General features: G+C 41.3%; 1 protein-coding gene across 1 annotated transcript in view; it reads right to left on the minus strand.

The window, feature by feature from the left end:
• The window catches only part of LOC137331145 (rho guanine nucleotide exchange factor 4-like), a 45,644-nt gene extending 35,928 nt beyond the window's left edge, over positions 1 to 9,716 (minus strand). Inside the window, exons 1-3 of the mRNA XM_067994750.1 lie at positions 9,672 to 9,716; positions 4,260 to 4,511; positions 3,717 to 3,926 (exon numbers count right to left, since the gene is read on the minus strand). Coding sequence (XP_067850851.1) covers positions 3,717 to 3,926; positions 4,260 to 4,511; positions 9,672 to 9,716 — 507 coding nt within the window. The remainder of the gene's footprint in view (positions 1 to 3,716; positions 3,927 to 4,259; positions 4,512 to 9,671) is intronic.
• Between the last annotated feature and the right edge of the window lie 7,156 nt (positions 9,717 to 16,872).

The following is a 16,872-nucleotide window of genomic DNA, read 5'->3' on the forward strand; positions in this document are numbered from 1 at the left end:
ATCCACATTGTTTGCTACTTCCTCAAAGAACTCTAATAAATTAGTCAAACACGATTTCCCTTTCACAAAGCCGTGTTGACTCTGCCTGATTGCATTGAGATTTTCTAAGTGCCCTGCTATAACCTCCTTAATAACAGATTCTAGCATTTTCCCTATGACAGATGTTAAGCTAACTGGCCTGTAGCTTCCTGCTTTCTATCTCCCCCCTTTCTTGAATAGAGGAGTTACAGTCACTATTTTCTAATCTGATGGGACCCATCCAGAATCCAGGGAATTTTGGAAAATTAATACCAATGCATCTACTATCTCTGCAGCCACTTCTTTTAAGACCCTAGGATGAAGTCCGTCAGGACCTGGGGACTTGTCAGCTTTTAGTTACAATAATTTTTTTAGAGCCCTTTCCCTGGTGATTATAAATGTTTTAAGTCCCTCTCTCCCTTTCACCTCTTGATTCACAATTATTTCTGGCATGTTATTTGTATCCTCTACAGTGAAGATAGATGCAAAATATCTGTTCAATTCATCTGCCATTTCCTTATTCTCCATTATTAATTCCCCATACTCACTCTCTAGAGGACCAACACTAACTTTACTTCCTCTTTTCCTTTTTGAATACCTGTCGAAACTCTTACTGTCTGTTTTTATATTTCTAGCTAGCTTTCTCTCGTACTCTAATTTCTCCCTCCTTATTATTCTTTTAGTTGTTCTTTGCTGTTTTTTATATTCTGTCCAATCTTCTGACCTCCCTCTAATTTTTGCGGAATTTTATGCTTTTTCTTTCAATTTGATACTATCTTTAACTTCTTTAGTTAGCCACGGATGATACGTCCTTGCCCTAGAATCTTTCTTTCTCACTGGAATGTATCTTTGCTGAGTGTTATGAAATATCTCATTAAATGTCTACCACTGCATCTCTACTGACCTAATCCTTAACCTAAGTTCCCAGTTCACTTTCGTCAGCTCTGTCTTCATGCCCTCATAATTGCCCTTATTTAAGTTTATAACACTAGTCTTAGACTTACTCTTCTCTCCCTCAAACTGAATGCGAAATTCGATCATATTGTGATCACTGCTACCTAGAGGCTCCTTTACAATGAGGTCATTAATTAATCCTGTCTCATTACACATTACCAGATCTAGAATAGCCTGCTCTCTGGTTGGCTCTAGAACATGCTGCTCTAAGAAACTATTCCGAAAGCACTCTTGTGAACTCATCTTCCTGGCTACCTTTGCCAATCAGATTCTTCCAATCTATATGTAGATTAAAATCACCCATGATTATTGCTGTTTCTTTCTCACAAGCCCTCATTATTCCTTCCTGTATACCCTGTGCTACTGTGTGGTTACTGTTAGGGGGCCTATAAACTACTCCCACAAGTGACTTCTTGCCTTTACTATTTCTTATCTCTACCCAAACTGATTCTACATCTTGGTCTTTGGAACTAAAGTCATTTCTCTCTATTATACTCATGTCATCCTTAATTAACAGAGCTACCCCTCCACCTTTTCCTAGTTTTCGGTCCTTCCGAAATGTCAAGTACCCTTGAATATTCAGGTTCCAGCCTTTGTCACCTTGCAGCCATGTCTCTGTAATGACTCAGATCGTACATATTTATTTCTATTTGAGCTGTCAATTCATCCATTTTGTTACAAATGCTACGTGCATTCAGATACAAAGCTTTTCGTGCTGTCTTTTTACTATTTTTGCAACCTCTAGCCTTATCTGCTGGCGCACTCTTAAGTTTGCATGCTCTGTCCCTTCCTGCCACTCTCTGATTATCATTTCCCTTATTGCTACCTTGTTCTCTTGCCTTGTCTTCTTTCATTAATTTATCACATCTTCCCTTACTTGATCCCTCACCCCCACTATTTAGTTTAAAGCCCTCTCTACCGCCCTAGTTATATGATTCACCAGAACACTGGCCCCAGCACGGTTCTGATGAAGCCCACTTTCCCCAGTACTGGTGCCAGTGCCCCATGAATCGAAACCCATTTCCCCCACACCAATCTTTGAGCCACGAATTTAACTCTCTAATTTTATTTACCCAATGCCAATTTGCTCGTGGTTCAGGTAATAATCCAGAGATTATTACCTTTGAGGTTCTGCTTTTAAATTTAGCCCCTAGCTGCTCATACTCCCTGAGCAGAACCTCTTCCCTCGTCCTACCGAAGTTGTTGGTACCTATGTGGACCATGACAATTGGATCCTCCTCCTCTCACTGCAAGTTCCTCTCCAGCCCAGAGCAGATGTCTGAACCCTGGCACCAGACTGGCAACACAGCCTTCTGGACTCTCATTCTCGGCTGCAGAGAACTGTCTATACTCACTATACTGTCCCCTAATACCACTACATTCCTACTAACTCCCCCCGCTTGAATGGCTTCCTGTACAATGGTGCCACGATCAGTTTGCTCATCTACTCTGCAGCCCCGGCTTTCGTCTATACAGGCTGCAAGCACCTCAAACCTGTTGGACAATTGCAAAGGCCGAGGCTCCTCCACTTCTACCTTCTCGATCCCCTCACCTGCCTTGCTCGCAGTCACACCCTCCTGTCCCTGACCACTGACCAATTCAGTTGACCCTATCCTAAGGGGTGTGACCACCTCTTGGAACCGAATGTCCAGGTATTTTATCCCCCTCCCTGATGTGTCGCAGTGTCTGTAGCTCGACCTCCAGTTCAATGACTCTGAGCCGAAGCTCCTCAAGCCGCAGACACTTACTGCAGATGTGTTTGCCCTGGATCACACTGGCATCCTGGAGTTCCCACATTCTGCAGTCGATACACATCACCTGCCCTACCATTTTTATTATGTGAAGTATGATATTTTGAGAGAGTACCTATAATAGTAAGGGTGAGGAAAGATTTTTCTGATCTTAATTTCTTCACTTTTGCCGTGTTAATCTCTTCAATAAATTCACCAAAATGTGAACACCTATATTTTAATTTTGACTTTTTAGTTGACTTTTCAGTTTGCCCGGGTGAATGAAACCACCTCTTCTTTGCACCTATTCCCAGTATTAAGTTCTCCCATATCAGATCCAGTCCACATTAACAACAACTTGCACGTCGTAAAATATGCCAAGGCGCTTCACAGGAGCATTAGCAGAGAAAATTTGACACTGAACCATATAAAGAGATATTAGGACAGGTGACCAAAAGCTTGGTCAAAGAGGTAGGTTTTAAGGAGTGTCTTAAAGGAGGAGAGAGAGGTGGAGAGGTTTAGGGAGGGAATTCCAGAGTGCAGGGCCTAGGCAGCTAAAGGCACGGCCACCAGTGGTGGAGCAATGGAAATTGAGGATGCGCAAGAGGCCAAAATTGGAGGAGCACAGAGATCTGGGAGGATTGTAGGGTTGGAGGAGATTTAAAAATACAATTGAGAGCCTCATCTGGATTGCTGCAAAAGTCTCCCATAACCTCAGGCAATCATAGCCCACGCCCAAACTGGTCTTCCATGCAAATGAGAATTTCTTCATTTGTGCAGTTTGGGCCTGAATTTTTGTTTCTCTCATGCATGGTGACGCAAAAGTAAAAAGCAGCCCTGTATCAGTGAAAATATTTCCACACTTTCTTGTTTATGAAGTTCAGAAAACATTGGGTTATGTTACAAGTTTGTACTACCAGCAGGCAAGACTCCCCAGCAGAAGTGCAGGCTCCTCAAATGACCCCCATTAACAGCGTGAGTGTTATATCTTATGATTTGCCATTCACAACATACCTCAACGATGTCCGATAAGTTTTTGACATAGTCTCTCTCCGTGGTTATGATCTCAATGATGATGTTGACTCTCCTTTGGTCCTGGTTTGTCAATGTTTCAGGTGGTGGTTTTTGCTCTTGTTGAGTCTTGCTGGGTGGTTCATTTGTTTCCGTTTCCTTTTCCTCGTTAGTTTCTTGGTCTTCAGCAGCCTGATCCTCCTTAGAAGCTAGCTTCAAGAACATAAGCAAAGGCTACTTTAAACGCCTTAAGTAAACATAATTCCATTATCTGGAACTCAGTCTAACTTGAGATCAAAAAATGCACTTTTGCTCGTGGTTTTTAGTTTTATAAAATATTCTCAGTAATGGCAAGGAGTGTTTGCTCCAGAGCTGTGACCTTTAAACTTTCCTTTCAATATTGGCTTTAGAATGGTGACCATCTTGTGGTTACTTTCACCAGAACATATATAAAATAAATATGCGACGGTGAGAAAATATTCATGCGTTCAAGTTAAATGGTCATGTGTGGTTATTGTTATCTTTGACTTGCCATCTGTACCTTACCTCAAGGATTTCACTTAATTCTTCCATCGGATAGTGGTGATGCATACGGTGCTTTTTGATCACTTGGGCCTCTGCCTCTTCTAATATTGACAGGGATGCCAGCATTTCAGAGATTATTACGTTATTTTTCGACATTACGTTATCTTTCGATGGTTCCAGGAGCAGAGTCTCAGTTTTTGTTAATGATAGGGTCTTGATCTCCATGCTATCTTCGGGGGATTTACCTGGTTCCTGCGGATCATTGTGCCCAAGCTGCAAGAACAGAAGGAAAGACTTGCTTTAACATGTACATTCAATGTAATCCTCCCATCTAGAACTATGGGGTTAGTTCCAAGGTCCCAAGCTTCTAGTGGGGAGTTGTGCTTATAAGATGGACCGCAGATCACAGATTCAGGGCTATAATGCTGTAACCTAAGCTCTCACTTGCACTGTGTCTAAGCTTCACCACTGGGAGCTTGGGATTTATCCTTCTATTCATAATATGATCAGGGATATTATTTAGACACATTAATCAGTATGTATGAAATTTGTGTTTTAATGAAGACATTCAAATCATGGATCGAAGTATTTCATGTACGCATGCTAATAAGTTACACACGAACAATGAGGGACAGGAAAAGATCGACTAGTCCATTCAGACTGTCCCACACAACTACAATGCCTTGTGCATCACAATATATACAATCCCCACCCCACCTGAAAGTCATGTAATCTCCTGGGAGCGGTGAAAAAGCAGATAAAACCCCAGGCTAATTAAGGAAAAGAAATCTGGAAAATTCCCCTCAGACCCCTTCATCAGCTAATATTGCACAGTGCAGCTTCATCCCATGCTTCTGAGAACAGGTTCCATCCAGTTTATCTACTTTACTAATTGACTATATATTAAAATTGGTAGGTGGGTCACAATATTCCATTCCAAAATGCATTGCAAACCCCTATGTCAACGGTTCTTCATAGCATTTTTTAATTCTAAAATTGTCCACATTTACCTGCAATATCTGTTACACCTGTAGGTGGTGCAGTGATGGGGGTTTCCCGATGTTAAGTGTGCTGCTTGTGAGCTAAGCTTATATGACAATCTCCCCTTTTTATTTGAGCAGAACATGACCAGTACTGTTTTATTTCAAGAAAATGGGAGCAACAAAACATGGAAGAATTGAGGAGCAGTGAAAGGTGAATCTTTCTAGGAATTGGAGGCTCTAAATCAGAATAGTACAATTCCATAAAAATGAGGCGTGTAAATCGTTCTAAAAATCAGACCGGTGAATTGGGGCTGCAAATATTTGAAGAAATCAGTAGCAGTGAAAAAACATAACAAATCAGCAGCAGCAGAAAGTGGTTAAAATTGGCTGAATTAAAAGGCGTAAGAAATTGAGAATAGTAAGAGGTGAGATAAATTTGAAGGATTTAAAAAATCAGGACTACTAGAAATCAACACAAGGTGAGATAAATGGTCTAAAGCAAAACTGCTAACAAATTGGAAGCATTTGAAATGGCGAAAAATGGAAGCCAGTGATACAATTGAACAAAGTCCATCAGTTATCTGTTGTGGCCAATACAAAAGCTGGAAAACGCCATTCTATTTTCTTCCTCTCACTGCCCCACTGAGGTAATCATTCAGCTCCCAACACCTCCTCCCCCGCTGATTGCCTTGGGTGGGGTGAAGGAAAACACCCTTCCAATTTGAAACTAGGTGAAACAGTGGTTTACTTGTACTTCTTCCGATTTAGTCTACTGCATCCGCTGCACACAATGCAATCTCCTCTACACTGGGGAGACCAAATGCAGATTGGGTGATCACTTTGCTGAACACCTCTGCTCTGTCCGTAAGTGTGACCCTGACCTTCCGGTCGCTTGCCATTTTAATTCCCCTTCCCACTTCTACTCTGACCTCTCTGTCCTCGGCCTCTTACACTGTTCCAATGAAGCTCAACGTAAGCTCGAGGTACAGCACCTCATCTTTTGTTTAGGCACTTTACAACCTTCCAAACTCAACAATGATTTCAATAACTTCAGATCATAACCTCTGCTCCCATTTATTCAGTCAGCTAGTGCTGGTAATGGTTCTGCTGCTACCATTTACAGCGACTCCTGATCAATCTTTTGTTTCTTAACCTGTTCCATTACCACCTTCCTTGCTTTGCACCAAATCCCTTTTTGTCATTTAGTCACTTGTGCCCTCCACCCTATCACAGACCTTCCCTTTTGTTCTTTCCTCCATGTCCCCCTCTTTCCCTGGCTCTGTACTTGCTCAAAAACTTTAACTCTTTTAACATCTTCCAGTTCTGATGAAAGGTCTTCGACCTGAAATGTTAACTCTGTTTCTTTCTCCACAGATGCTGCTTGACTTGCTGAGCTTCTCCAGCATTTTCTGTTTTTATTCCAATTTTCATCTGTCCTTCTCCTCACTCCCCGTCGTCCTCTTCCCTTGTTCCCTCACCTCTCCCCTTCCTCACCTTCCTTCACCTTGGTCCAATTATCCACCCTCTCTCTCTAACACTGCTTCACCTAAAAGAAAGAAAGTCTCATTTATATTTCACCTTTCACGACCTTGGGACATCCCAAAAAGTGAAACTCATAGGATTAAAGGGGCAGTGGCTGCATAGATACAAAATTGGCTAAAGGACAGAAAGCAGAGCGTAGTGGTGACCAGGTGTTTTTCAGACGAGAGGGAAGTGTGCAGTGGTGTTCCCCAGGGATTGGTGTTGGGACCACTGCTCTTTTTGATGTATATTAATGTCCTGGACTTGGGTATACAGGACATAATTTCAAAGTTTACAGATGATACAAAATTTGGAAATGTGTTAAACAGTGAGGAGGATAGTAACAGACTTCAGGAGCACATAGACAGACTGAGAAGTGTGAAGTGATTCATTTTGGTAGGATGAATGAGGAGAGGCAATATAAACTAAATGCTAAAAGTTTAAAGAGGATGCAGGAGTAGAGAGACCTGGGAGTTCACATACACAAATCTTTGAAGATGGCAGGACAAGTTGAGAAGGCTATTAAAAAGTCATACGGGATCCTTGGCTTTATAAATAAAGGCATAGAGTACAAAAGCAAGGAAGCTATGCTAATCCTTTATAGAACACTGGTTAGGTACCAGCTGGAGTATTGTGGGCACCATACTTTAGGAAGGACGTCAAGGCCTTATAGAGGATGCAGAGGAGATTTACTAGAATGGTACCAGGGATGAAAGATTCAGTTATGTGGAGAGACTAGAGAAATGGGATTATTCTCTTTAGAGCAGAGAAGGTTTAGAGGAGATTTGGTAGAGGGATTTGATACAGTAAATAAGGAGAAACTGTTTCCAGTGGTAGAAAGGTTGGTAACCAGAGAACACAGATTTATGGTAATTGGCAAAAGAACCAGAGGCGACATGAGGATATGATCTGGAATGCACTGCCTGAAAGGGTGATGGAAGCAGATTCAATAATAACTTTGAAAAGGGAATTGGGTAAATACTTGAAGGGGGAAAATTTGCAGGGCTATGGGGAAAGAGCAGGGAGTGGGACTAATTGGATAGCTCTTTGAAAGAGCCGGCATAGGCACGATGGGCCGAATGGCCTCCTTCCGTGCTGTATGATTCTATGATTCAAAGTGCTTTGTAGCCAATTAAGTACTTTTTGAATTGTAGCCACTGTTGTAATATAGGAAACGCGGTAGCTAATTTGCACACAGCAAGGTCCCATAAACAGCAATGAGATAATGACCAGATAATATGTTTTAATGATGTTGGTTGAGGGATCAATATTGACCAGGACACCAAGAAGAACTCACTGCTCTTCTTCAAAATAGTGCCATGCGATCTTGGAGGTCTACCTGAGTGGACAGATGAGCCTCGGTTTAACGTCCCATCTGAAATACGGCACCTCCGACAGTGCAGCACTCCCTCAGTACTGCGGTGGAGTTTCAACCTAGATTTTGTGCTCAAGCCTCTTGAATAGGACCTGAATCCACAATCTTCTGACTCCGAGACGAGAGTGCTGCCAACTGAGCTACTGCTGACAAGAAGACTTCATTTGGTCTCAACTCCTCACATGTGACAGTACAGATCAACTTGCTGTAGGCTACATTTTTCACTTCAAAGCTGCAGGCATGGAACACCAACTCCCAGTCCCTCTCCTCTCCCCACCCCCACCCCCAGCCTCCAGGAGGACAAATTGGGCAACGAGACACCTGAAGCCTGTGATTGTCGGTTTGTCCATTTAAATAAAAGGAAAACCATTAGCTGCAGCTACACAGTTCCCTGATGTTTGCTCCCAACATCAAAGCAGAAACATTTACCCTTATATGGCTTCTTAAACTCTGGCAGCAAAAAGAACATTCCAGGTGTTTGCAGATGTGAATATCGTTATATCAACCACTGGAGGGGAAAAAAATCAAGTTCACGTAAGGGTGACCCGTGGCCTCGCCTGTAGCCGGAGCTTATCAGAAAATGGTTGGGATGTGAGGCTCAGATGGAGTTCCATAAAATTTATACCCTAGACTGTCTTTAAAATTATCCGGGTTTTAACTTGCAAATTTTCTTTCAGTTGGGCCTGTTAAAGCCCTCCCAGTAATATATAGGAACAGGAGTAGGCCGTCAGATCATGGCTGATCTGCACCTCAACTCCATTTACCTGCCTTTGCTCCATATCCCTTGATACCCTTACCTAACAAGAATTTATCGATGACAATTGCAATTGACCCAGCAACCACAGCTTTTTGGGGAAGCGAGTTCCAGATTTCCACTGCCCTTTGTGTGGAAAAAGTGATTCCTGATTTCACTCTTAAATGGCCTGGCTCTAATTTTATGATGTGCCCTCTTATTCTGGATTCCCCCACCGGAGGAAAAAGTTTCTTTGTATTTACCCTATTGAATCCTTTTCATCATTTTAAACACCTCAATTAGATCACCTCTCAACCTTCTAAACTCAAGGCAATGCAATTTGATCATTCATTTTCAGGTAAACCACATTTTGCAATGCCTTTTATTAAAACTTTAGTTGATGTTAATTAAATGGGCATATCTAAATGTGAGAATTTCTGCCATCCACAGTCCCATTGCCAGTTCAATGTCCCCCAAGTCAATGCGCAAAAGGTGTTCCCTTATATCAATTATACTTCTCTGCTCTCCTTGCTGGTTTGCTGCTTGGTGGTTCTGTTGTGCATTGATAAACAGTAGGTCTAGGCAGGGCCTCCAGTAGTAAACTGGTATCTATTTGGCATAATCTGTACATTTATGCAGATATTTTAGTGCTGAGCATTTGATTACCACTTTAAGCAGTAACTCCATGGATAAGTACAATTGAAGGTTCTAAAGGGGGGATCTCTTCACAGATGTAACCCCAGCGAATGTGCTCCATTGATAACAGACCAAAATGAATATTTTAAAAAGCAAGGCAAATATATACCATTAACAAAACTTACCCATGCATTTATTATCAACTTGATGCAGTTAAGCAATGAGCTCATTCTCGGTGGTTGTCAGAATGAATGTTAAAGAGGCTCCAATTTTCCATATTAGGCTCCCAACTGTACATTTAGATGGCCAAATTGCTGGAATGAGGATATCAGTCTTGGTCAACATTGGTATTAAGCAAACTTGAACCGTCATTGAGGGCTATATCAGTAAGCCATTGACTTGGGTTGCAGGTGTGCAAAAGATGTGTCATAATACATCACACAAAGGCTGATGTGGAGGTCACTTCTGTAACCTGCAGTACAATAGTTTACCAATCGCAACCTGGAAACATCAGCAATAGTTTATTTTCTTTCTCGCCTGGACTGCGATGATTTTTAAAAGCAAGAATTATTTTCACTTGTCTTGGGGTTTTCCTTTTTGAATTCCCACCCCAGTGGGAAACACATGCTGCTCTTCTACCTGCTGGGAAACCAAGAGAAATTTTTGCTCAATGATTTCAGACATTAAAGTGTACTCAAAACTGCCTTCATGCTTAGCTAAAGTGTGTACTAAGTATAAAATACTATGTACTAAACTGGTGAAAGTAGAACACTGCAGCCAAGTGTCGTATCGTACGGCTCCAGTGATGTCACAAACCCTGAGAGTGATGTCTCCAATGCTCAGCCAATTGTCCAGCACTTTCTATATTCAAAGCATTTTTAATTTGTTTTGAACCATTATCTTTGATGTTCTTTCCTACTGATGTTGTTGGGGTGAAGAATTCTGAATTGGTGACACAATTCAGTTCTCTCAGATAGCTGGATGCTGATTGTAAACCATGAGGACTCTTCACAGAATATTGGGTCTTGTTACAAAATGGCAAATGACCTCACAGAACTTTCAGTTAACAGTGAATGCAAGAAAAGTGCAGTATATTTTTTGGTAAATTTTTGGCAAATAAAAAGTGTTACTGTGATACTACTCGGGTGATGTCATCAACCTTCTGGCCGTATATCATTAATATACTATCCCCTGAACTCCTGTTCAAGACCCACCTGCCAGCATTTCCCTAAGGCCTTGTTGCACCATATGTACTGCTGTTGCAGCTAGATAAAAGACTCTGATGTTGGGGTGGGTGAGATGAAATTGTGACGTAGAAAGTGGGGAGGCAGTGGGGAATTGGTACAGAAGGAGTGGGTAGTAAGAAGGTGAGTAAATCAGCGAGGTAAGTGCCTCCTCTCATAACAGAACCATTTAATATGTTTTGATAATATCACAGACAAACCTATGCTGTCTCTTTTCTTGTCGACTACCTTCTGATGCTAAGCTCATTACTCTTGAGAGCCAGATATGTAACTCTCTATTTTCAGGTCTGTTCTGATGAAGGAATTGAGTCTCCTTATGTTGAATATGCACGAAAAGGGTGATGCAAAATATTTCAGTTTGCATTTGAGCTTTGACTGCACCTGGTTTTATTTAGATACATAATATGGGTAATTTTACGAGACAGTGTTCCCAGTGGGGAGCCTTGCCCGGCAGGTGGACATATTAGAAATTCAGGCGCACGCTGCCCATAATTTTCTGACCATTCAGGGCGTGTTAGAATTTCCAATATGTGCTGCATGTGGACAAGGTTCTGCACTGGGGGCATAGACTCATAAAATTACCCCCACTCCCCCATTGTACTCAAGTTACACTTTTGATGAGTTATATCAGTTACATTATACTTTATCGTTCCATCTTTGCAGATGCGCTAGCTAACATGAAGAGGGTTGGTAAGTACATTGCAATTTCTTACTATGGAGGCGGATAGAAAATAGTTTGCCCGTAATGGAATTGCCTTTTTGGGGCCTAAAATTGTCTCAAGGTCCTATTATTTTCAAGAGATTATAGTGCCTAGGTGTGTTTTTTTTTTCCCACTGCAGCCTTCCTCAGCGATAGAAAATCAATTTCATTGCATTAACTCTTGGAGCTCTGGTGTGCTACTCCAATACAGTGAAAATGTTAAATAATTGGTCATGTATCATCTGGATGTGAAAACTTAAGTCGGTAGTATGTTCAATATACAATTTTTTGTTATGAGCCAATAAATCAACAATCACCAAACATGTTAAAAGCTCATTCGACGCAAGCGTTGGTCAACTCATGGGCACCCTTAAGAGAATCATTATGTACTGAGATTTGTATCGAACAGAGCTATCTAAGTTAGATTTCAATGTGGGCTTAAAGATATTGAATGGTATGAATACTCACCAATAACCTGCTCACCAATGCTCAGTTTGGGTTCCGCCAGGACCTCGCGGCTCCAGACCTTATTACAGCCTTGGTCCAAATATGGACAAAAGAGCTGAATTCCAGAGGTGAGGTGAGAGTGACTGCCCTTGACATCAAGGCAGCATTTGACTGAATATGACAAAAGTCAATGGGAATTAGGGGGAAAATTCTCCAGTGGCTGCAGTCATACCCAGCACAAAGGAAGATGGTAATGGTTGTTGGAAGCCAATCATCACAGCCCCAGGACATTGCTGCAGGAGTTCCCCAGGGCAGTGTCCTAGACCCAACCATCTTCAGCTGCTTCATCAATGACCTTCCCTCCATCATAAGGTCAGAAATGGGGATGTTCGCTGATGATTGCACAGTGTTCAGTTGCATTCGCAACCCCTCAGATAATGAAGCAGTCCGTGCTCGCATGCAGCAAGACCTGGACAACATCCAGGCTTGGGCTGATAAGTGGCAAGTAACATTCACGCCAGACAAGTACCAGGCAATGACCATCTCCAACAAGAGTCTAACTACCTCCTCTTGACATTCAACGGTATTACCATCACCGAATCCACCACAATAAAAATCCTGGGGCTCACCATTGACCAGAAACTTAACTGGACCAGCCATATAAATACTGTGGCTACAAGAGCAGGCCAGAGGCTGTGTATTCTGTGGTGAGTGACCCACCTCCTGACTCCTCAAAGCCTTTCCACCATCTACAATGCACAAGTCAGGAGTGTGCTGGAATACTCTCCACTTGCTTGGATGAGTGCAGCTCCAACAACACTTAAGAAGCTCGACACCATCCAGGACAAAGCAGCCCGCTTGATTGGCACCCCATCCACCACCCTAAACATTCACTCCCTTCACCACCGGTGCACTGTAGCTGCAGTGTGTACCATCCACAGGATGCACTGCAGCAACTCGCCAAGGCTTCTTCGACAGCACCTCCCAAATCCGCGACCTCTACCACCTAGAAGGACAAGGGCAGCAGGCACATGGGAACAACACCACCTGCACGTTCCCCTCTAAGTAACACACCATCCCAACTTGGAAATATATTATCGCTGGGTCAAAATCCTGGAACTCCCTACCTAACAGCACTGTGGGAGAAAGTTCACCACACGGACTGCAGCGGTTCAAGAAGGCAGCTCACCACCACCTTCTCAAGGGCAATTAGGGATGGGCAATAAATGCTGGCCTCGCCAGCGAAGCCCACATCCCATGAACGAATAAAAAAAAAAGATAACCTCAGGGAATTGTCTTGAGGTGGGCCAAGAAGGTAGGACCAGAGGGCATGAGTTTAGATGGGTGAGGAGTGGAAGTGATACAGATACTAAGAAGGACTTGTTTATTCAAAGAATGACAAATGTTTGGAGTAATGTGCCAGGAAGGATAAGAGAAAAAGGACACTAAGGGACGTTCAAAATGCTAAAAAGGATGTAAGGCACTAAGGGGATGTACTTCAGTGAGCTGATGACATTTTCCTATGCTCGACTTGCCTTATGTTATTATAAGAGTACTTATATGACAGGGCTGAATTTCACCAGTATACCTGTGAGTAATATTAGCAGCTTTTACTAATATAAATATCAGAATTAATTTTCAGCAAGAGAGATAAAACTGATATTTTCAGTTTTAATAGTCACTCCTGAAACATTAACCTCACTTCTCATTTTGGGTGCTGATCAATCCGCCTTGCATTTCCAGCATTTTCTATTGTTCATCCAAATTTCAGCAATATGGTTCTTGCAAGATTGTATAGTGAAGACAAGCACTTTGGTGTGAATTCCAGGGACATTTTTGAGGCAGCTTTGGAACAAGCAGACATTCAGTGAAACGCAGTCTTGTGTAATGATTCAGGCTTTAAATACCAAGCAATATTTTTTTGACACAATGAAAACATTTTATTCCCCATATCGTGCTTGAAATGCTCATGTAAACAACCATCCACGTACAAAGAGATAATTTATACAAACACCTGTCATATATTTTTCAGCAAACTCTACTTGCATATCACAAGTGTCTAGCAGACATAAAAGAAATAAAAATTGAGTCCATGAACTCAATTTCTCCTGGAACATAAGAGCTACAAAACTGGTTGACAAATCATAGAGCGTTCTATGTACAAAAAATTACAACTGATTTTGGCCACAGAGAATGGGCCCTTGACTCGCACTTAACATATTAGTACTGTAGTAATTTGAAAGCTACACCACAGATCTCAAAAATACTGTTAAAACATTGTAGTGCTGATAGTTATTCCAGAGCCACAGACAAAAGAATAAGAGGTTCCCACAAAATGTTATCTTCTGACCGCCACAGGTCGTCATCAACTCCCACTACTTACAATTAAAGGGCCTTTAGGAAGCTTGGCACTCTTAATTTTTAATTGATTCACCAAAGGAATGAACACATTCCATATATTAAAAATACAGTGCTACTTGATTGTTGCCATGACTTTTTAAAGTGTGCACTTTGTATCATTACACATCATGGCAGATCTCATGCAACACCTGAGCTGTCACAGGTTGTACTTCAGAAGCAGTCTCTTGACAACAGTGCGTCCATGTTCCATGCAGTGTACAAATTATAGAAAATGAATTCATTGTAAGTCTTAAAATGATCTGAACCAGATCATTTTAAATCAGCTCAATTTAAACTGCTTTACCTTTTTGGACATTGAAGTAAAATTGGGTCAAACACAACCCTTTTTTATTGAACCAAGTTCAGTGGTTTAATCTGGTATTTAAATACAGGAAACAAAATCAGTCAAGATATCACTGCCATTAACCACAAGCAGAGACACATTTTCACAAGGAAGTGGGATAACATCTTGTTTTCCCAAAAGCCCTTGACAGCAACATTTGGGACAACACCAGTAAAGGACTGGACGTGCTGAGGAGCTCAGTGCCTGGTTGCCAGAAACATTATGCTAAGTATTGAAAGCATTGGTTGGGGGATTCCACAGCTTTGTTTGCAACAGCAGGCAGTGAGATCCCACTGCTAGAGTCAGGGTGCAAAAACCCGCATTGCATTCAGTGGTACACCACGATTTGCAGTGCCACGATCTGAATATCTGAACTTTGATTTAAATTCAGTTTGCCCATCCTTCTGAATTGCTATCACCTGGATTGTTGTGCAATAAGAACACAGCATCCAAACATTAAGCATCATTCAATACCTCACACCCTACCACAGAAATACCGGCGTTGACTGTTGTCCAATTAAGAAGAAAATGCCCCCCCTTTCTCTTGCCCATGTTTGGGTATTGCCCTCTCAATACTGTGTAGTGCTAATTTGGAAAATAGTTCAGCCGTCACTTTATGGGCTGCAAACATATACGCCATCTCATCTCTCCCCTGGTGACAGGAATAAACCCTCCAAGTCCGGCTAAAAAAAGAGAATGGGGTAGATCTTGACTTTGTGCAATAGTGTAAAACGGGTGATAGCAAGTCGGCAGCCCGTTTTACATCTCTCCCGATTCAATGGAAATAAAAATGTGCGTTCCATATGATGGTGCAAAAATAATTGTGCACTGATGTACATGGTGCAAGATGATAGCAGACTTTTGGTGAAAAAGGCAATAAAAATAAAATTCTGCCTATAACCTTTCACTTGGAGACAAACACAAAAACTTGGCAGTACATGTAATCACAGAGTATTGTGCGTCGTACACTGTGGTACAAAAAACCCACGGCACTGTAAGTTCTTTTAAAAAAAAATCTTGTGTGCCACATACAATTGGAAATATTTTAGAGATAAAGAAGTCCCCCATGTGCTCTTCCAGAGAAATAAATATTAGTGGTTCAGTCGAATTCTAAATTTGAATTGTCTTGACTCTTCCTTGGTATAAAATCGAATGTAATTTTTTTTACTATTTAATCAGTTAAAAGATACATTTAAAAAAATTGTTTGTTTGTGAGTGAGACTTATTCGGATTAAATGAGGTGGAAGATTTCTACGTGTTTCTGTCAGGTTTCCTGGTCAGTAGAGGTACTAACTGGTTAACATCACCTGCCACATTAGAGTGTCCTGTAAAGATGTGCTTAAATCAAAGTTCAATCAATCAGATTGTTGTCTTCAAATGTTATGATGGAGATGGTTAACCAAAGTCAGGCACTGGTGAGTTGGTTTTTCATGGACTACATCTAATTAAAATCGGTTCTACCCTGTAGTTGCAACATTTAAAAATATACATATAAACATTTTATTTAAAGTGTGCATACCTGCCATCAGACAGCCCCAGAACCACACTTGTTTCCACACCATTCTAAATCAATTTTCTTTTCCAAGTCTCATTTCTGTTATATTCAGAATTTGTGTAATAATAAAAAGGGAGTATTTTAAAAGTTGCTGTGGATTTGCCAATGCAATTTACAAAAATGAAGAAAGATCACTGTGTCCTTAATTGAAATCACATTTGCCGTTTAAAAAAAAGTCATGGGACAAACTAGTGAAATGCCTCAAAAGTGTATATTGTAGTGTGTTTTATTTTGCTAACAGCAGTGGCATTCTTGCTCTTCTTAACAGGGCAAAATTCAGCATGTAACGGCTTAACAAGGCACTGGTAGCCAAAAGCTTTAGGTATCTAACATTCTGAGAAAACCACTTTAAATTATTCACAACCTCAGTTTACGCTGCAGTATGCTTCAATTAAACACAGGTGGGATCAAAGGGTTTTTTCTATTGTAAATCTTTTAAAGGTTTTTAGTTAAAGTGATATTCGTGCCTGAGCAAGAATGAAACTATTTACAGTTTAGCAGGTGTCAGCAAACATAAATGACAGGACTATCTCTTTAACTGTGGCAAGTATAGGAAATGTAAAGACGCCCTTAGGAAGGAAGGAACTTGCTTTTGTATAGTGGTGATAATTTGCAGATTACCATTATCATTCAGTGCTGCTATTTTAAAAAAAACAAATCCAGGGCCTGAACATCCAAGGTGGGTGCACAAAACACT

The sequence above is a fragment of the Heptranchias perlo genome, chromosome 13 (genome assembly GCF_035084215.1).
Source record: "Heptranchias perlo isolate sHepPer1 chromosome 13, sHepPer1.hap1, whole genome shotgun sequence".
NCBI classification, from domain to species: Eukaryota; Metazoa; Chordata; class Chondrichthyes; order Hexanchiformes; family Hexanchidae; genus Heptranchias; species Heptranchias perlo.